The sequence below is a fragment of the Penaeus vannamei genome, chromosome 39 (assembly GCF_042767895.1).
Source record: "Penaeus vannamei isolate JL-2024 chromosome 39, ASM4276789v1, whole genome shotgun sequence".
Lineage (NCBI taxonomy): Eukaryota > Metazoa > Arthropoda > Malacostraca > Decapoda > Penaeidae > Penaeus > Penaeus vannamei.
In genome coordinates this window covers 28,189,121-28,211,282 of record NC_091587.1, presented here as the reverse complement: position 1 = coordinate 28,211,282, position 22,162 = coordinate 28,189,121, and the positions used below count along the sequence as shown (strand labels likewise).

The following is a 22,162-nucleotide window of genomic DNA, read 5'->3' as shown; positions in this document are numbered from 1 at the left end:
AATGATAATAATAATAATGATAATGATGATGATGAAAATAATGATAATAATTATAGTAATAATAATAATAATAATAATAATAATAATGAAATATATCGTTCTGGTTTGCAGTATTTTGTTGTTGATAAGACTGAATACCGATAATAAAGATCTTTTTTCGAGCTGCTGACACACGGCGAACACCAGCAGGCAGAAGTCAGCTGTTGGGGGAGGGGGGGGGGAAGCGCGGGAGTTTTAAAAGGAGGGGAGAGGAAATCCATATTTCAATTGAGAATGTTGGAATGAGTTATAATAATGATAACAATAATAGTAATAATAATAATAATAATGAAATATATCGCTCTTGTTCGCAGTATTTTGTCGTTGATAAGACTGAGTACCGATAATAAAGTTTTTTCGAGCTGCTAATACACGACGAACACCAGCGCAGGCAGGAATCAGCTGATGGGAAAGGTGGAGGGTGATTATAGCTATAATTTAGCGAATATTTTTAGCTAAAATAATGATAATAGTTCAATTTATCGTTCTCGTTTGCAGTATTTTGTTTTTAAAAACTGGATATCGATAAGAAAGATTTTGTTCAATACAGACACTCCATTTCTTTTTTAAGACGAGTTGCTGACACGCGGCAAACTGCAGCAGGAAGAAATCAGCTGATGTAGAAGGGGAAGGGGGTGGGGGGTAGTGAAGGGGGAGTTTTAGAAGGAGGGTTGGGGGGGGGGTAATCGAAGAATATTGCGAATGGATAATTAAATTTGATTTTCAGAAAATGTCTCTTTCTTGATTTTGTATTATTCTACTGTCGATATTGAGAATAAAGCTGAATACATATAAGACGGTGTTTCTTAAGACTCAAAGCTGATTCTTTTCGTTTATTTTCTCTGCTCTACGACGCGCTGCTGACATCAGTCGGCCGAAATCAACTGATGGGGAAAATGGGGGAGAAGTGTGGGGGGGATTTTGAAGAAGGAGTGAGGGAGTTCGTTCTTCGATTAGGAATGTTGGAGTGGAAAGAGTGATTTTATATTTTTCTTTAATATTGTATTTTGTATTATTTCGTCATAAAAATGATTATAAGTGGCGAGAAAGACCTCTTGTTTTGTTTTGCTTTCTTCTCATTCTTTTTTTTTATAATTAGAATTTTTTGATGAAAAGACGCTTAGAATGACTTTTACTGTTATGAAATGAGTAATGCATACACAAAATACATCTCACAAACAGAAAGATATTTTTCATCAAGTGCAGGAAACCTTTTCACATGATTCTTTTCTCCCAATCATACACATAAGAATACAGTTATTTAGACATTATTGTCTGAATATACACACACACAGCAGACTTTTTTCTCACAACATACAACAAAACCATCCCTAAACAAAGACACAATTTTCTCCACATAACGCACAACAAAAGCCATCTTTGAACTTACTGACAATCTTATAAGACTCCGGAGGCTTGACGAAATCTGGGAAGAAAAGCCACTCTCTCAGCTCGGGGTCCATGACTTCGAACCAAGGGTAGTCTGGGGAGCGAAGGAAAAAGGTTGTATTAATTCGCCCTTTCATTACTTGGGTCATTTTTTTTATTATTGTGAGTTGGGTTGTGGAAGAAGAGGTCATCGTCTATTATTTCGTGCTAAGAGGTAGTCTGGGGAGCGAAGGAAAAAAAAGGCTGTATTAATTCGCCCTTTCATTACTTTGGTCTTTTTTTATTGTGAATTGGGTTGTGGAAGAAGAGGTCAGCGTCTATTATTTCGTGTCAAGAGGTAGTCTGGGGAGCGAAGGAAAAAAAAGGCTGTATTAATTCGCCCTTTCATTACTTGGGTCATATGTTTTTTATTGTGAGTTGGGTTGTGGAAGAAGAGGTCAGCGTCTATTATTTCGTGCTAAGGGTAGTCTGGGGAGCGAAGGAAAAAAAGGTTGTATTAATTCGTCCTTTCATTACTTTTGGTCATTTTTTTTATTGTGAATTGGGTTGTGGAAGAAGAGGTCATCGTCTTTTATTCCGTGCTAAGGGTAGTCTGGGGAGCGAAGGAAAAAGGTTGTATTAATTCGTCCTTTCATTACTTTTGGTCATTTTTTTATTGTGAATTGGGTTGTGGAAGAAGAGGTCATCGTCTATTATTTCGTGCCAAGGGTAGTCTGGGGAGCGAAGGAAAAAAGGTGTATTAATTCGCCCTTTCATTACTTTGGTCATCTTTTTTTTTATTGTGAATTGGGGTTGTGAAAGAAGAGGTCATCGTCCATTATTTCGTGCTAAGGATAGTCTGGGAAGCGAAGGAAAAATCGCTGTATTAATTCGCCCTTTCATTACTTTGGTCAGGTTTTATTGTGAGTTGGGTTGTGGTTGGTCGTTATTGTGAATTGGGTTGTGGAAGAAGAGGTCAGCGTCTATTATGTCGTGCTAAGGGTAGTCTGTGGAGCGAAGGAGACAGGTTGACTGTGTCAGTGTGTCCTTTCGTAATAGGTCGATACTCTGGTCATTATTCTTGTGAATTGGGTTACGGTTAGTCATTATGAATCGGGTTATAGAAGAAGAGTAGTAGATGGAGCGAAGGAAAAAAGGCTGGCTGCGTTAATGCGTCCTTACGAGATAAGGCGATACTTTAGTCATTTTTTTTATTATGAATTGGGTTGTAGCTGGTCGTTACTGTGAAATGTGTTATGGAAGAAGAGATCAGTGTCCTTTATTTCGTGCCAAGGGTAGTCTGGGAAGCGAAGGAAAAAGGCTGTATTAATTCGTCCTTTCACTACGTTGGTCATTTTTTTATTGTAATTTTTTTAAGTGTGGTTAGTCGTTATTGTGAATTGGGTTGTGGAAGAAGAGGTCAGCGTCTATTATGTCGTGCTAAGGGTAGTCTGTGGAGCGAAGGAGACAGGTTGACTGTGCTAGTGTGTCCTTTCGTAATAGGTCGATACTCTGGCCATTATTCTTGTGAATTGGGTTACGGTTAGTCATTATGAACTGGGTAATAGAAAGAGTAGTAGGTTGAGCGAAGGAAAAAAGGCTGGTTGTGCCAATGCGTCATTTGGTGAATAAATCGATACTTTGGTAATTTTGTTATTATGAATTGGATTATGGTTGGTCGTTATTGTGAATTGTGTTATAGGATAGGAAGACAGAGTCCATTATTTCGTGCCGAGAGTAGTCTGCTAGACGAAGGAGGAAAGGGTTGTCTATGTTAATGCATCCTTTCGTGATAAGTCCATAGGTTGGTTCTGTTGTTAGTGTGTTATGGTGAGTGTTATATCATTTGTTTCTATAATTTCTAATCTTTATTGTGTAATCTACTTGTCTTTTGTATGTGTTTCATTTTTCGAAGACTCTTTATTCATTTCCTCAAAGTTGTATGATTTATTTTTCATATCGTTACAATATATTTGATATAATTTCATTACTTCTGTTTGGTGGTGAAGATTTTAGCAATGTTGTGTTTTATGTATTAGGATCATATAATTTGCCTTAATGTTGCACCAAGTTTTTCAATAATCGATTTAGTTCCGTTTTCTTCAACTGAACACCATAGTGGCAATTTGCAAGTCACTACTCTGCACTGCTCCAGTTTCAACAAAATCTCTCAAAAATGCAGATGTTGTACAAGATTATATGGATCACACTGACCGATCTAAGCATAGCATTGTAGTATTTTCCTTTTCATATTTTTACCACTTTCTTCAGTGATATGTTCAACGCATGCTGTTGAACATGTGCGAAACTTGTGCTCATAGATAAGAAAAAAATCATAATTAAAAAAGGGGAAAAATGAAGTCTCATGACCATTACTTTTACCATTATTCAATATGTCATTTATCAATTTATATATCTATTTAGTACTAGATTCACACCTGCAAGAAAATCAAACAAAACGTATATGGTGAAGCAAACAAGTGTTCATTAAGTCTTTCCTGTTGCTTTGTCTCATTCATTCATATAAGCAAGCATCTACGAATACAGGTTTCCAAGCTTGACAAAGTCTACAATACTTGCTCGTGTGTGTGCAGCTTCCTCATAGCATGTTGGTTGTTTTCAATGAACATTCTCTTAATACAACAGCCGCGACTTCCACTTATTCAAAATCATTAAAAATACATTTATCGTCATTTATTGAAAAGTTTAAGAAATCAAGGTTCGATAAAGATCTGCATAAAGTCCAAATTTGTTTCAGTTTTTGCCAAATTTTCTTGACAAGCAATACAGATTACAGTGCATGCTTGAGCACACTATACTACTGTGGGATAACAAGGCACTGTAACACTGACTACTTACTGTCAATACAGATGAACGTAGAATAAAAAAGAATATAGAAATGTGAATGTAAATGATATTAGAACACATGTGTGGAATTCATGTTGAACAGATTGCAACAGGAACGACGAAGGGAAGGGCAAGAAAACACACGAATATGCCCTGACGAAGCAATAGTGAAACGGCCTTCGGCATATTCGTGTGTTTTCTTGCCCTTCCCTTCGTCGTTCCTGTTGCATGATATTAAAAGTGAAATTAAGTGTCTGAAATGTACTTTGAAGTTTCAGATACCATGTACTACTATGTAATGTCATTTTAATTATTTACTGCTAACAGAGATGAAAGTGGAATTGCCAAAATAATATCAAAGGATATTAAATGTGTAGATGGTACTAAGAGGAATATTAATAATCTAGTTTTTAAATCTTTAGCTGTTGATTTCCTAAAATCTGTAGTACGTGTTTTTAGACGATATACTGAAATACCTACCACATTGCTTTATGATGGGAGATGTATGAACATAATTTCATTTCCCTATTTCCCTATTATTTGTCATTGTGTGTGTGCCTCTCTCTCTGTATTCCTCTCTCTGTCTATCTCTCCCTCCCCCTCTCTCTCTCTCTCTTAATGTACCTATACCTGTATATCCAGCTATCTAGCTGTCTGTTTCTATGTCTATATTTCCATCTATCTCTCTACCAAATCTATGTATATATGTATCTATGTATCTATCTATCTCTATATACACAACACCAATAATGCTAGCAACAACAGAAATAACAATACCACCACCACCACCATTTCCTATCACACTCTTCTATGTCTATATTTCCATCTATCTATCTACCTATCTATGTATCTATGTATCTATGTATCTATGTATCTGTGTATCTATCTATCTCTATATACACAACACCAATAATGCTAACAACAACAGAAATAACAATACCACCACCACAACCACCACCACCACTACCACTACCACCACTACCATCACCACCACCACCACCACCATCACCAACACCACCATTTCCTATCAAACTCACCAATGCACAGCGCGGGAGGGATGCCAACGCACATCAGATACTGCAGGGGAATAAGCACGGTAATAGAGATCACGAAGCCCTTCCACACTCGGGCGATGTCCTTCCTCTGCCTGTTGAAGAAGTAGCAGAGCCAGCCGGCGTAGAAGAGCGAGTACACGTCCAGGCGAGTGCCAATGACCCCGACGAGGCTCATGAGGCATATCTGCGAGGGTCAGAGGTCAGGTGAGGTCGGGTGGAAGGAGGTGGGGGAGATCGGAAGATGGGAGAGGGAGGTGGGGGGGTATAGGAAGGAAGGAGAGGGAGGTGGGGGAGATCGAAAGCAGGGAGAGGGAGGTGGGGGATATGGGAAGGAAGGAGAGGTTGGTGGTAAAGGTGAATCGGAGGGGGGAGGGGAGGGATGGAGAGGGAAGGAGGAGGAGGAGAAGAAAAGGAGGGACGGAAACGAATGTCGATAAGGATGTTATGGCAATACTGATGAAAATAATGATAATAACAATAACAATAAAGATGATGATGTTGATGTTGATGTTGATGATGATGATGATAAAACTAGTGATGATGATGATAATGAAAATAGTGGTAATGATAATAACAATAGGAAACCAATAATATTCATAGTGATAATGACAACAATAATAATAATGACGATAATAATAATAACAATATAAAAAGATAATGAAAGTAATAATGTTAATTAGAACAATAACATTAATAACAATAATAACAATAACTACAATAATCAAGATAATGATAATAAGAATACTCCAATACCAAAACAATAACAAAACAAACAAACAACACCAAAATACAACAAGACAACAACAAAAAACGTGACTCACCTCAACGCCGAACTTATAAAACCCATAATTTAGCAGGAACTTAGCGCACTCGGGGATGCCATCGTCAGCCACCGCCCGCGTCACGTTGGGGAACAAGACGCCAGGGGGTGGCGGCGGCAACCCTGTCAGCTGCCGTTGGTACTGCTGCCTGATGCGCACCACTGCCTGGACTGTGATGACGACGATGATACCTGTAGGGGTGGAGGGTGGGGTGGTGGGGGGGGGAAGATACCATGTTGAAAAAGGTATGAGTGATAACGTAATAATAGAAGGTATGGGGGAGGAGGGACGGGAGGGAGGGGGGAGGTTACCATGTTGTGAAGGTATGAGTGATAACGTAATAATAGAAGGTAGGATGGGAGGGAGGGGGGAGGATACCATGTTGAAAAAGGTAATAATAGAAGGTAGGGGGAGGAGGGACGGGAGGGAGGGGGGAGGATACCATGTTGAAAAAGGTAATAATAGACGGTAGGATGGGGGGAGGGGGGGGGGGGGGGAGGATACCATATTGAAAAAGGTATGAGTGATAACGTAATAATAGAAGGTAGGGGGGAGGGAGGGACGGGAGGGAGGCGGGAGGATACCATGTTGAAAAAGGTATGAGTTGTAACGTAATAATAGAAGGTATGGGGGAGGAGGGACGGGAGGGAGGGGGGGGGATACCATGTTGAGAAAGTATGAGTGATAACGTAATAATAGAAGGTAGGGGGGAGGGGGGAGGGACGGGAGGGAGGGGGGAGGTTACCATGTTGAAAAAGGTATGAGTGATAACGTAATAATAGACGGTAGGAGGGAGGGAGGGACGGGAGGGAGGGGGGAGGATACCATATTGAAAAAGGTATGATTAATAGCGTAATAATAGAACGTAGGGGGAGGAGGGACGGGAGGGAGGGGGAGGATACCATATTCAGAAGGTATGAGTAATAGCGCAATAATAGAAGGTATGGGGGGGAGGGACGGGAGGGAGGGGGAGGATACCATGTTAAAAAAGGTATGAGTAATAGCGTATTAATATAAGGTAGGGGGGAGGAGGGACGGGAGGGAGGGGGGTGGATACCATGTTGAAAAAGGTATGAGTAATAGCGTAATAATAGAAGGTAGGGAGGAGGAGGGACGGGAGGGAGGGGGGAGGATACCATGTTGAAAAAGGTAATAATAGACGGTAGGGGGGGAGGAGGGACGGGAGGAGGGAGGGGGAGGATACCATGTTGAAAAAGGTATAAGTGATAACGTAATAATAGAAGGTAGGGGGGAGGAGGGACGGGAGGGAGGAGGGGAGGGTACCATGTTGAAAAAGGTAATAATAGACGGTAGGGGGGGGAGGGACGGGAGGGAGGGGGGAGGATACCATGTTGAAAAAGGTAATAATAGACGGTAAGGCGGGAGGAGGGACGGGAGGGAGGGGGGTGGATACCATATTGAAAAATGTATGAGTGATAGCGTAATAATAGAAGGTAGGGGGAGGGAGGGACGGGAGGGAGGGGGGAGGATACCATGTTGAAAAAGGTACGAGTGATGGCGTAATAATAGAAGGTATGGGGGAGGAGGAACGGGAGGGAGGGGGGGGGATACCATGTTGAAAAAGGTATGAGTAATAACGTAATAATAGAAGGTAGGGGGGAGGTAGGGACGGGAGGGAGGGACGGGAGGGAGGGGAAGATACCATGTTGAGAAGGTATGAGTGATGGCGTAATAGTAGAAGGGGGTTTAATTCGTTTTTTTTACGGTATTTGTGGGATGATTTCGTTCGCCTTCGTTCGTTTCAAAGATAGTTTGGGAATGGGAATGAATGGTTTGTATAATGGTATGTATGGTAAGGCTTGGTATTTTCATTTCAATTGAATTGCAGTAATCAGGGTAAAAATTTCCACCATGGCAGGTATGTAATTAATGTGTCGATATATCATTCGAATTAGGGTTACGGTATCCACAAGTTAAGTATTGTGGAATTATTCATTCTCTTTCAGTCGTAAAATGAATGCGAAGGAATGATTCCACAATGCAAAATATGCTAGTTACTTTTCGATAGTACATTCTCCTTACATACATGCATAGCAAACACACTTTCTTTCTCTCTTTCTTTCTCTCTCTCTCACTGTTTTTCTCGTTTCTGTCTCAACTCGTATACGTGTAAACAAACAAACAAACAAACAAACACGCACACACATACACACACACACACACACACACACACACACACACACACACACACACACACACACACACACACACACACACACACACACACACACACACACATCCCTCACACACACACACACACATCCCTCACACACACACACACACACATCCCTCACACACACACACACACACATCCCTCACACACACACACACACATCCCTCACACACACACACACACACATCCCTCACACACACACACACACATCCCTCACACACACACACACACATCCCTCACACACACACACACACATCCCTCACACACATATCCCTCACACACATATCCCTCACACCCACCCACCCATCCACCCCCAACCACACCCACCCACCCCACACCCACACACCCACACACACCCACCTACCCACCCCACTCCCAACCACACCCCCACCCATCCACCCACACCTACCCACCCCCACCCACGTACCCATACCCCACCCCATCCCCACCCCCACACCCACCCATACCCCCACACACCCACCTACCCACCTACCCACCCCCCACCCCCACCCCCACCCCACCCACCCCACACACCCATACCCATCCACACACCCCCTCCAACACCCCCACACTTACCAATATATCCCTTGAGGTACTTGGGCAAGCTGGGCACCTTGGAGAGCCCGAGCCAGACGGCGTTGTTGGCGGTCTCGTTCGCCTTGGGCCACGTCGAGTTCTCGTAGTCCTGCGGAGAGGCACGGGGTGGAGGTTATATGAAGGTGGGATAGTTGGAGGTTGATGAAGGTGGGATGGAGGTTAATTAAAGTAGGATACAAATAATAAAAGAATATTGCTAGTAACTAAAATAACAATAATAATGATACCAAAGATAATAATGATAACATTTATAATAATAGTAGTAGTATTATTATCAATAATAATGATAATGGTAATGATAACAATAATAATGATAATAATGATGATGATACAAATAAAAATAAAAATATATTCGCTATCATCAACTATCGTCGTATCATCACCATCATCACCATCACCATCACCACCACCATCACCCACCACCACCTCCCTACTAACCGTGCAATTCGCCGCCCACCCTTCAGGATCGATATAATTGATCTGATAGATCATCCTGACGATGAGGAGGAGGGAGGAGAGGGCCACACACGTCCTGCAGATGTAGGTTTGGATTCTTTCCGGACAGGGCACCGCCACTGTTGCCAACACCGCGAAGGCCCAGTGGAGAGCGCACACCTGTTGAGGGAAATTTTGAGGGGTTGGTAAACGTGAGTATGGGAGAATCGTGTTCATGTTGACAAATGTGGAAAGGTAAGAACGAGAACGAATATCTTCACAATACAAGAGGTGTATTTGACCGGTCAGAAATACACGATTTCTGACGAAGATATATTCGAAACCGGCCAGATACATCTCTTGTATTGTGAAGATATTCGTTCTCATTCTTACCCTTCCACATGGGTATGGGCCATGGGAATTCTGGTTGTTGAAAAGGAGGCTGTATATTAAGATTGATTGATAAATTGAAAGATTGATAGGTTGATAAATTGAAAGATAGATTGATTGGTTGATTGAAAGATTGATTGATTGATAAATTGAAAGATATATTGATTGGCTGATAAACTGAAAGATAGACTGGTTCGCTGTCTGATTGGCTGACTAAATGATAAACAGATGTAGATATTTAGATATATATCTATATATGTACATATATATGTATATACATATGGAACACAGGACAAGATACCAACAAAAACTACTAACATACAACTTCAGATAAAAATCTCCCAAACTACTAACATAACAAACTTTCCCACGCAACAAAAACTACTAAAATACTAACTCAAAGACAAAAAGACAAACTTCCCCCCACAATACAAACTACTAACAAACTGACTCAGAAAAAAAAAACACTTCCCAAATTACTGACATCACAACAAACAAACCCAACAACACAAACTACTAACATACTAAGAGAAAAAAACACTTTCCCACACAATACAAACTACTAACATACTAACTCAAAGACAAAAAGACAAACTGTCCCACTCAAGACAAACTACTAACATAATGACACAGAAAAAAACACTTCCCCATCATAGCAAGCACACAAGCAAAGAACAGCACAAACTACTAACACACTAACTCAAAGACAAAAACACAAACAAACACCACACAACATGCACTAATAACATACTTAAAAACTCCCACACAGCAAACACACAACAAACAATCCCAACATACTGACTCAGCCAAAAAACAAATGACCCAGACTACTTACACCTCAGCTAACAAACAACAACCAATCCCAACATACTGACTCATCAAAAAAAAAAGAAAAACTCCCCCCAATCTATCTACACCACAGCACAAACAAACAACAAACAATCCCAATACACTAACTCAGCCCCGTCCACCCAAAAAAAACACTCCACCAACACTACTTACACCATAGCAAGCCAAACTACAAACAATCCCAACACACTAACTCATCCCCCCCACAAAAAAAACTTCACCCAATCTACTTACACCACAGCAAACAAACAACAAGCAATCCCAACATACTAACTCCCCCCTCCCCCCTCCCCCTCTCCACCCCCCACAAAAAAAACTTCACCCAATCTACTTACACCACAGCAAACAAACAACAAGCAATCCCAACATACTAACTCCCCCCCCCTCCCACCCCCCACCCCCCCAAAAAAGACACCACCCAATCTACTCACATCATAGCAAGCCAAACAGAAAAAAATCACCCACCCACCCACCCACCCACCCCTCCCCCACCCCAACCCCCTCCAAAAAAGACACACTTCACCCAATCTACCCACGTCAGAGCAAACAAAAAAACAAACAATCCCAACACACTAACTCACTCCCTACCCCCCCCTAAAAAAATAAATAATGAAAAAAATAATAACTTCACCCAAAACTGCCCCCCTCCCCAACCCCCAACCCCTTCACCCACCCCTCCTCCCCCATCCCACCCAAAAAAAGAGACACACTTCACCCAATCTACCCACGTCATAGCACGCCAGCATCATGACGGAGCCGAGCACAATCTTCATGATGTGGAGCTCGAGGAACCTCCAGCCGAGCTCCATCGCGTCCGCCAGGGTCGTCTGGATGCGGGCGAGGACCTTCAGCCCGTAGTACTCGACCAGAGCTGGAAAGAGAAGGGGAAGGGAGGAATGGATAATGGTGAAGATAATGGATAATGGTAATGGTAAGGATGATGGGTAAGGATAAAGATAATAGATAATGATACGAATAATAGACAGTGATAAGAGTTATTATGATCTTTTTATGGTCGTAGTACTCGACCAGAGCTGGAAAGAGAAGGGGAAGGGAGGAGTGGATAATGGTGGAGATAATGGATAATGATGAAGATAATGGATAATGGTGAAGATAATGGATAATGGGGATGGTAAGGATAATGTAATGGATAATGATACGAATAATAGACAGTGATAAGAGTCATTATGATCTCTTTATGGTCGTAGTACTCGACCAGAGCTGGAAATAGCAGGGAAGAGAGGAATGGATCATGGTGAAGATAATGGATAATAATGATGATAAGAATAAAGATAATAAATAATGTAAGAGATAATGATACGAATAACAGACAATGATAAAAATCACTTCGATCTCTTTCTGGCCGTGGTATTCGACCAGAACTGAAAACGGAGGGGAAGAGAGGAATGAATAATGATGAAGATAAGGATAAGGATAATGGATAAGGACAAAGATAATAGATCATGATACGAATAATAGATAATGATAAAAGTCATTATGGTCTCTTTCTGGCCGTAATAATGATGATGAGTATAAAGATAATAGATAATGTAATAGATAATGATACGAATAATAGACAATGATAAAAGTCACTTTGATCTCATTCTGACCGTAGTATTCGACCAGAGCTGTGTTTGTCTGTTTTCATCGTTGCTTTGCTCAGTATGGAATTAACGAAATTATATTCCTACATTCGTGAAAACTCACAATATGTCATAAGAGACCGCAATTGCCCATTAGCAAGAGTACACTAACATATATGTTTTTTTTCTCTTTTTTTAATCTCTCATATCTTTTTCAACTTTTCCATTTTCATGTAATTATCTGATGGGATTTTATTAGGTCTTTTCTTTTATTATCTATTTATTTGTTTATTAATTTATCAATATGAGTATCTATCTGCTTATCTGTCTATCTATCTATTCATCCATCCATCCAACCAGTTAGTCTTCAATCTAACCATCTATCTATATTTCCATCCATATACCTACCTGTCTGCCTAGAAATATTGGTCTATCCATCCATCCATCTATCCATCCACCCACTTATCCACCCACCTATCTATCTATCTACCCACCCACCCATCAATCTATCCATCCATCCACCCACCTATCTATCTACCCACCCACCCATCCATCCATCCATATATCCACCTATTCATACATCCATCCATCCACCAACCCACACACCTATCTATCAACCCAACCATCTACCTCTCAACCAATCCATCAATCAATTCATCTATCCATTTTTGCGAATTTTTACCTTCCACATAGTCCAGCGTGCATCCATCTACCTCTCCACCTATCCATCTACCTTTCTACCTCTCCACTTTCCCATCCACCCACCCATCCATCCATCAATCCATCCATTCATCTATCCTTTTACATTCTTTACCTCTGACATCGTCCAGCGTGCATCTGTCTACCCATCTACCTATCTATATATCTACTGACCTCTCTATTTACCCACCCACCTACCCATCTATCCATTCGTCGATCCATCTATTATCTTTCGCTTTTTACCTTTGACATCTACCTACCTCTCTATCTCTTCAATTATCCACCTATCTATCTCTACACCCAACCAACCACCTCCCTCCCCATCCATCCATCTATCCATCCACTTTCTTTCACTCTTTACCTTTGACATCGTCCAGCGTTCGTCTATTTACCTCTCTATATCTCTACCTACCTCCTTACCTCTCCACCCACCCATCTACTTATCAACCCACCTCTCTACCCACCCAACCACCTCCCTACCCATCCATCTATCCATCCATCCATCTTGTTTCATGCGTCACCTTTGACATCGTCCAGCGTTCGTCTATCTACCTCTCTATATCTCTACCTACCTCCTTACCTCTCCACCCACCCATCTACTTACCAACCCACTTCTCTACCCACCCAACCACCTCCCTACCCATCTATCCATCTTCTTTCCTTCTTTACCTTTGACATCTACTTACCTCTCTATCTCTCCACTTATCCACCTTTCTATCTCTCTACCAACCCACCTCCTTACCCATCAATCCATCTATCCATCCATCCATCTATCTTCTTTCACTCTTTAACTTTGACATCTACCTACCTCACTATCTCCCCACTTATCCACCTATCTACCTCTCCACCCAACCAACCACCTCCCTACCCATCCATCCATCCATCCATCCATCTTCTTTCCTTCTTTACCTTTGACATCGTCCAGCGTTCGTCTATCTACCTCTCTATATCTCTACCTACCTCCTTACCTCTCCACCCACCCATTTACTTACCAACCCACTTCTCTACCCACCCAACCCCCCAACCACCTCCCTACCTATCCATCCATCTATCCATCCATCCATCTTCTTTCCTTCTTTACCTTTGACATCTACCTACCTCTCTATCTCTTCATTTATCCACCTATATACCTCTCCACCCAACCAACCACCTCCCTACCCATCCATCCATCTATCCATCTATCCATCTTCTTCTCTTCTTTACCTTTGACATCGTCCAGCGTTCGTCTATCTACCTCTCTATATATCTATCTACCTCCTTACCTCTCCACCCACCCATCTACTTATCAACTCACTTCTCTACCCACCCAACCACCTCCCTCCCCATCCATCTATCCATCCATCCATCTTCTTCTCTTCTTTACCTTTGACATCTACCTACCTCTCTATCTCTTCACTTATCCACCTATCTATCTCTACCAACCCACCTCCTTACCCATCCATCTATCCATCCATCCATCTTCTTAACTTCTTTACCTTTGACATCGTCCAGCGTTCGTCTATCTACCTCTCTATATATCTATCTACCTCCTTACCTCTCCACCCACCCATCTACTTATCAACCCACTTCTCTACCCACCTAACCACCTCCCTACCCATCCATCCATCCATCATCTTTCACTCTTTACCTTTTGACATCTACCTACCTCTCTATCTCCCCACTTATCCACCTATCTATCTCTCTACCAACCCACCTATTTACCCATCAATCCATCTATCCATCCATCCATCTTCTTTCACTCTTTAACTTTGACATCTACCTACTTCTCTATCTCCCCACTTATCCACCTATATACCACTCCACCCAATCAACCACCTCCCTACCCATCCATCCATCTATCCATCCATAAATCTTCTTTCCTTCTTTACCTTTGACATCGTCCAGCGTTCGTCTATCTACCTCTCTATACCTCTACCTACCTCCTTACCTCTCCACCCACCCATCTACATATCAACCCACCTCTCTACCCACCCAACCACCTCCCTACCCATCCATCTATCCATCCATCCATCTTCTTTCCTTCTTTACCTTTGACATCTACCTACCTCTCTATCCCTTCACTTATCCACCTATCTATCTCTCTACCAACCCACCTATTTACCCATCAATCCATCTATCTATCCACCCATCTATCCATCCATCCATCTCCTTTCCTTCTTTAACTTTGACATCTACCTACCTCTCTATCTCTCCACTTATCCACCTATCTACCTCTCCACCCAACCAACCACCTCCCTACCCATCAATCCATCTAACTATCCATCCATCCACCTTCTTTCCATCTTTACCTTTGACATCGTCCAGCGTTCGTCTATCTACCTCTCTATATCTCTACCTACCTTCTTACCTCTCCACCCACCCATCTACTTACCAACCCACCTCTCCACCCATCCACCCACCCAACCACCTCCCTACCCATCCATCTATCCATCCATCCATCCATCCATCTTCTTCCCTTCTTTACCTTTGACATCGTCCAGCGTGCATGACTCCAGGAGGTCAGGTCGGTTGGGCATGGGGACTTTGGCGTCCGTCTTCTGTGTGTCCTTCGGCGCTGGTTGGTCGGGGCTGGAAAAGGGGCGTTCCCAATGGGCGTGGTTATGTAAGGAAGGATTGGGTGATGGGTTGAGATTGGTAAACTATCGAGGATTTTAACTTGGTGATTTTTTTGCAGGTTTGTTTGGTGATTAGGTAAAAAAAAAGGATTAGGAGGTTGGTATCCTTAGTGGAATGTTTTACGATTAGGAATATAGATTGGTGTCCTTAGCAGAAAGATAGGATTGGGTGATTGGGATCCTTAGTAGGTTTATTTTGTGATTAGAAAGAAAGGATTAGGTGTCTGGTATCCTTGGTAGGTTATTTACGATTAGATTTATTCTATCTATTTTGGCTTCGATTAAATTATTGGAGTAAGGGTAAATATTTGATTTTCTTAGGTTATCAATATCTTCTTTATATACAGTACAGTGAAAAAAATGTATATATAAAACATTCTAAAGTATCATTCATCTACACAAAAAAGATAAAAATAGCATCCACATAATCTTTAAAAATATATACATAAAATAAAATCCCACCGCCTCAAAAATATAACTGAACAAACGAAAAAAACACTAAAAACCTACTCACATCTTTTCAATATCCGAAAGGGCGAGGAAATCTTTGTGGAAATAATGCACTTGGATGATGGTGACGATGACGAAGAAAGTGGGGGTCATGAGTTTGATGAACAGACGGCCTGTGTCGTACACCTGGGAGAAGAAGAGGGAAAAGGTGGATTATTATTCTGGTAGTGATAAATTTTCTTATTTTTTTCTAGGTGGGCGGGGAGGGGGGGGTTGTATTTCACTTTACTTTTTTTTTTTTTTTTTTTTGGGAGGGGGGGGTTATTATGTTATATAATCTTATGGGTTTGACTGTTTATTTGTTTCTTTCTTTCTTTCTTTCTCTGTCTCTGTCTGTCTGTCTGTCTGTCTGTCTGTCTGTCTGTCTGTCTGTCTGTCTGTCTGTCTGTCTGTCTGTCTGTCTGTCTGTCTGTCTGTCTGTCTGTCTGTCTCTGTCTCTGTCTCTGTCTCTGTCTCTGTCTCTGTCTCTGTCTGTCTCTCTCTCACTCACTCACTCACTCACTCACTCACTCACTCACTCACTCACTCACTCACTCACTCACTCACTCACTCACTCACTCTATGTCAATATGTCTGTTTTTGTCAATCTGTCTGTTTTTGTCAATCTGTCATTCTGCATGCCTGTCATTCTGCCTGTCTGCCTCTCTGTCTATATCTATATCTCACTCACTCAATCAATCTATCCCCACCCTCCTCCCCTACCCCGCCCTCCTCCCTCCCCCAACTTACCTCCAACCCCATGTCATTCTGCAGCTGTTTGGGGATGCCGGTGTAGTTCTCCCAGTAGGTCGGGAAGTTGTCGAACTGGTACGTGTAGGTGAGCACCAAGACGAACATCTGGTATATGATCACCGTCAGCCAGAATCCGTAGAGGAAGTTGCGCCAGGCTGAGTACGAGAGCTGCAAGGGACGGGTTGCAAAGGTTGTATGTTGGGTTGGGTGGTTGGGTTGCTGTGGTTGCAAGTTTGCATTGGTTGGAGGGTGGTTTTGGGTAGTGGGGTAGGTCGTGTTATTGTTTCTTATCTATCAATATCATCTATCTATTTGTTTATTCTTTCATTTTTTGCATTTGTCTTTGGGAAGAATTATTGGTGTGGTACATGTTTTTTAAATCTTTATCTCTATTTTTTTGCTGGAGTGTAATATCAATGATGTGATTTAATGTGATATTTTTAATCATTTTTTATTTCATTTATTTATCTATTTGTTGGATGTAATGGTTATCATGTAAAGAAAAATGCATGGAACAATAGAATAGTTTGGCATATAAAGCAAAAGCAAATCTACCAACAATATACTCCAAAAAATATCAAATATATAAAGAAATAAACGAAAACCTCTCCCTCCCCTTCCAAAAAATATAATATAATCAAACAATAAAAAAAACTCCCTTCCCCAAAAAATAACAAACAAAAAAACAAACCCAACTAGACACACTTAGAGAGCGCATACCTCCGCCAAGGCAATAGGGTCACTGATGCAATAAAAATATTTGAAGAATCACATTAAAATCACCTCTTTCTCAAGTCCACTGGTAACGTCCGTGTTTCCCTATCTCGCCATGCTAATGAATCCTTTTAAAAGATTCCAGGAACCGGATCATGGTTCGGATAACCAATAAAAATTAATGGCATCTAAGTTGGGCTAAGACACACCTCTGGTAAAAGTTTCATAAAATTCTATTCGTAACTTTTTGAGTTATCCGGCTAGCCATCGAACAAACCAACAGACCAACGCCTCCAAAAACACAACATTGACTGAGGTAAAAAATATATATAAATAGATGATAAAAAAAAATATATAAAAATTGATAAAAAAATCCATCTTACCCAATCTCCCCAAAAGACAGGACCCCCCCTCCTCTCCCCCCCTCTTCCTTCTCTCCCTCTCCCTCTCCCCCTCCTCTCCCCCCCTCTTCCTTCTCTCCCTCTCACCTTCCCTCCCCCCACCCCCTCTCCCCCCTCCTCTCCCTCTCTCTCTCCCTCTCACCTGGAACGTGATCGTGAAGATGAGGAACAGCACCATGTACATGATCCTGAAGATGACGACCTGCGAGCCCTGGATCCCGAAGACGAAGAGCATGATGGCCACGACCCAGATCCAGAACTTGACCAGGAGGCCCCGGAGCCACTGGCCAAGGCGCTCCATCACGGGGGAGGTCGTTGGCTCGTCTGGAGGAGGTTGTCATGGCAACGGCGTCCAGGGGGAGGGGGTGGGGGAGGTTGGGGGGGGAACGGGGATTGTTATTATTATTGTTTTTAATGTTGTTTTGCGGTGGTTATTGTGATTCTGATTTTGATGTTGGTATATCACTATTAGCTCATTCTGTTGTACTATCATTTTTATCGTTATCATGATCTTTTTTTATCATAATAATTGATATCATTGTCATTACCATCTCAACATCAGTATCATTATTTGTATTACTATTTTATTGTTATCATCTTTATCACTATTACTATCATTATTATTACATCATTATCACTATTACTACCATTATCATTACATCATTATCAACGTAAGTATCATTATCATTTAGATCATTATCAACTTAAGTATCATTTTCATTACTATCGTTATCACAGTATTTACTAAACAAATAATATATACATTTGTAATTTTCTTTCCCTACTAACCGTGCCTAACACAACTAATAACCCCAGACAAAAACTCTTCAAAGAAAAACAAACAAGCAAACTCAACAACAACAACAATAACAAAACACCCAAACCTCACACTCACTCACCCACTAACCACACCCGCATAGGCCTACCAACACCACACCCCACTTACCTTGTGACGACGTGATGAGAGTAGTTACCGGCTGCCCCGTGTTGGTCGTACTAACAGCCACGGTGAAGGGTTGCAGCGCCGCGGCCGTCGACATCTCCCTCTTCGTGGACTCGATGACCTCTTGGACATATTGGCGAAGGGTGATCCAAAACATGCAAGTGTACAGGACCTAAAAGGGAGCGATGGGTCATGGGTGAGTTTTTGGAGAGGGGAGGTCGTGGGTCGTTTTTTTTTTTTGGTGTGTGTATGGGTTGAAACGTGGGGGGTTAGGGGTTAAAAGGAATTATGTATATAACATGAAGTAATATTTGTAGTGTGTATTGGTTAGGTTTGCATTTGAGTTTCTGTGTGTTGGATAAAAATGGGAATTATGAGAAAAGCAATATTTTATATAAATATAATTATATATATATATATATATATATATATATATATATATATATATATATATGTATGTATATATATATAAATAAATAAATATATATATATACATATATATATAAATAAATAAATATATATATAAATATATATATATAAATATATATATATATATATATATAAATATATATATATATATATATAAATATATATATATATATATATATATATATACGAGAGAGAAGAGAGAGAGAGAGAGAGAGAGAGAGAGAGAGAGAGAGAGAGAGAGAGAGAGAGAGAGAGAGAGAGAGAGAGAGAGAGAGAGACAAACACACACGCACACAAACAGAGAGAAAACAAACAAACAGACCAACAGCTAAACGTCCCCCAACCCGTCTCACCTTGACCAGGAGAGGCTTGCAGGCCAGGTAAGGGACCTTGACGAGTCCGATCTGACTGAGGTTCACGGTCTCCATCTCACTCGGAAGCTCGGAGTCCGTGAGGTCCATGCAATAGATGTACTGCAGGAGCAACAGCAGCTGCAAAGAGGCAATAATTGTGGGTTAGACGTAAGTCGCGATAAAGGCGTGGTTAGGACGCACTCGGAGAAGTGCTGGCATGTTCTCAGGATAATCAGGTGATTGATGAGTAATTCTTAAGGTACTGGGAAGGCTAATACGACACAAAGGATACCTCCAATATATATACATAGATATACTTATGTTTGTATATGTATATACATATTATATATACATATTATATATATATATATATATATATATATATATATATATATATATACATATTATATATACATATTATATATATATATATATATATATATATATATATATATATATATATATCTGTGGGTTTGTTTTTCCTCCCAAGAAGGAATTGAAAGAGACCACGCACGCCCGTATACCTAAACTAAAAAAAAAAAAAAAACTGAAACCTTTGGCCTCACCTCAGCATACACGACGAGGAAGGGCGAGCACCTCAGCATCGCCGCCCGCTGGTTGGGGATCATCCACAGCACACACGCCCACAGCAGCAGCACGAAGGTCAGCCAGCTGTGGTATGTGATGCTCCACGCCTTTCGGAATGCAGGAATAACAGTGTGTATAAAGGTACTTTTCACAATCCTTATTTCTGTTATTTGATCATCATCAGTATTAGCAATAATAATAATATATTTATCTATGTCTATAATATAGTAATAATAAAATATAGGCTGCTACTACTTCAACTACTACTAATGATAATAAATCAATTAAATCATCTGTGACTTGCATATGTATGTAACTTTTCATAGTTTTATCTGAATCTTGCATCTAACGCCTTCTAACTCGAACTACATAATCTTACGCCAAGTTAAACATCAACAAATTAGCAGTTTCAACTATTCACTCTCCAGGATATCTTAACCATAGCCTATTGCCCTTAAAACACGCTTCATCTGAGCCTGTCAGCCTCCTTTTATCTACGACCTTGAACCTCCAGCTGTTAACCCTCCGGCTGTAAAACCTCCAGCTGTTAACCCTCCAGCTGTAAAACCTCCAGCTGTTGAACCTCCAGCTGTACAACCTCCAGGTGTTGAACCTTTGGCTGTTAACTCTCCAGCTGTAAAACCTCCAGCTGTTGAACCTCTAGCTGTTAACCCTCTAGCTGTTGAACCTCCAGCTGTTGAACCTCCATCTGTTAAACCTCCAGCTGTTAACCCTCTAGCTGTTGAACCTCTACCTGTTAACCCTCCAGCTGTTGAACCTCCTGCTGTAAAACCTCCAGCTGTTGAACCTCTAGCTGTTAACCCTCCAGCTGTTGAACCTCCAGCTTTTAACCCTCAAGCTGTTGAACCTCCAGCTGTTGAACCTCCATCTGTGCTCACCATCATGACAATATTCGTGGCGATGTAGGAGGACCTGATCACCAGCTGGAACACACTGACTAAGGGAGCGATCAGCCTCTGGAGGGAGTTTTCTTCCTCGCCTCCTCCTTCTCCTCCTCCTGGTCCTCCTCCTCCTCCTCCTCCTCCTTCTCTGTCTCTTCCATCGCCTCCTCCGCCTCCTCCTCCGCTCCCCAGGTCGTCCGGAGCTCCACCTACAGCGCCTCCGTCGTGGTGTGGAGTGTAAGGGGCGAGGTAGTCCACCTTATCGGTCTTCTCCTGTGGAAGATGACGTGGGGTAAATACATCTAAGCAAATGCGAACGAAAATTGGACTTAAAAGACGCCAATAAAAGAGGGAAGAGCAATAAAAAAACGGAAAATATTGAAAGTCACACCTCAATAGAATAACGTCAAATCAAAATGTCAAATTCAAACGTCAAATTCGTCAACACGTCAAATTAAAAAAAACTGAATTCAAAAATCCAAACGACAAACTCAAACAAAGAATTTTTTTTAAATCCGAATGTCAAATACGAACGTCAGACTCAAACGTCAAATTCGTCGACACGTCAAATTCAGAAAACAAATTCCACAAAATACAAACGTCAAATTAAAAAACCGAAATACAAACATCCAAACGACAAATTCAAAAACCAAATTTCACAAAATACAAACGACAAATTAAAAAACCGAAATTCAAAAACACAAACGTCAAATACATTCGTCCAAACGTCAAATTGAAAAACCACATTTCACAAAATACAAACGACAAACTCAAAAACCGAAATTTAAAAAAAATTCCAAATGTCAAATACGAACGCCAGATTCAAACGTCAAATTCGTCAACACGTCAAATTCAAAAACCAAATTTCACAAAAATACAAACGTCAAATTCAAAAACCAAATTTCACAAAATACAAACGACAAATTAAAAAAACAAAACACAAAAATCCGAATGTCAAATACGAACGTCAGATTCAAACGTCAAATTCGTCAACACGTCAAATTCAAAAGCCGCATTTCACAAAATACAAACGTCAAATTCAAAAACCAAATCCCGCAAAATAAAAACGACAAATTCAAAAAATAAATTCCACAAACT

At 41.0% G+C, this 22,162-nt stretch overlaps 1 protein-coding gene across 1 annotated transcript in view; it reads right to left on the bottom strand.

The window, feature by feature from the left end:
• Positions 1-22,162, bottom strand: part of Piezo (piezo type mechanosensitive ion channel component) — a 156,515-nt gene that overhangs the window by 61,275 nt on the left and 73,078 nt on the right. Inside the window, exons 10-23 of the mRNA XM_070116361.1 lie at positions 21,062-21,337; positions 20,141-20,269; positions 19,575-19,712; positions 18,796-18,964; positions 17,992-18,173; positions 16,732-16,902; positions 16,007-16,128; positions 15,342-15,445; positions 11,324-11,466; positions 9,360-9,536; positions 8,901-9,009; positions 6,131-6,321; positions 5,292-5,493; positions 1,430-1,522 (exon numbers count right to left, since the gene is read on the bottom strand). Coding sequence (XP_069972462.1) covers positions 1,430-1,522; positions 5,292-5,493; positions 6,131-6,321; positions 8,901-9,009; positions 9,360-9,536; positions 11,324-11,466; positions 15,342-15,445; positions 16,007-16,128; positions 16,732-16,902; positions 17,992-18,173; positions 18,796-18,964; positions 19,575-19,712; positions 20,141-20,269; positions 21,062-21,337 — 2,206 coding nt within the window. The remainder of the gene's footprint in view (positions 1-1,429; positions 1,523-5,291; positions 5,494-6,130; positions 6,322-8,900; positions 9,010-9,359; positions 9,537-11,323; positions 11,467-15,341; positions 15,446-16,006; positions 16,129-16,731; positions 16,903-17,991; positions 18,174-18,795; positions 18,965-19,574; positions 19,713-20,140; positions 20,270-21,061; positions 21,338-22,162) is intronic.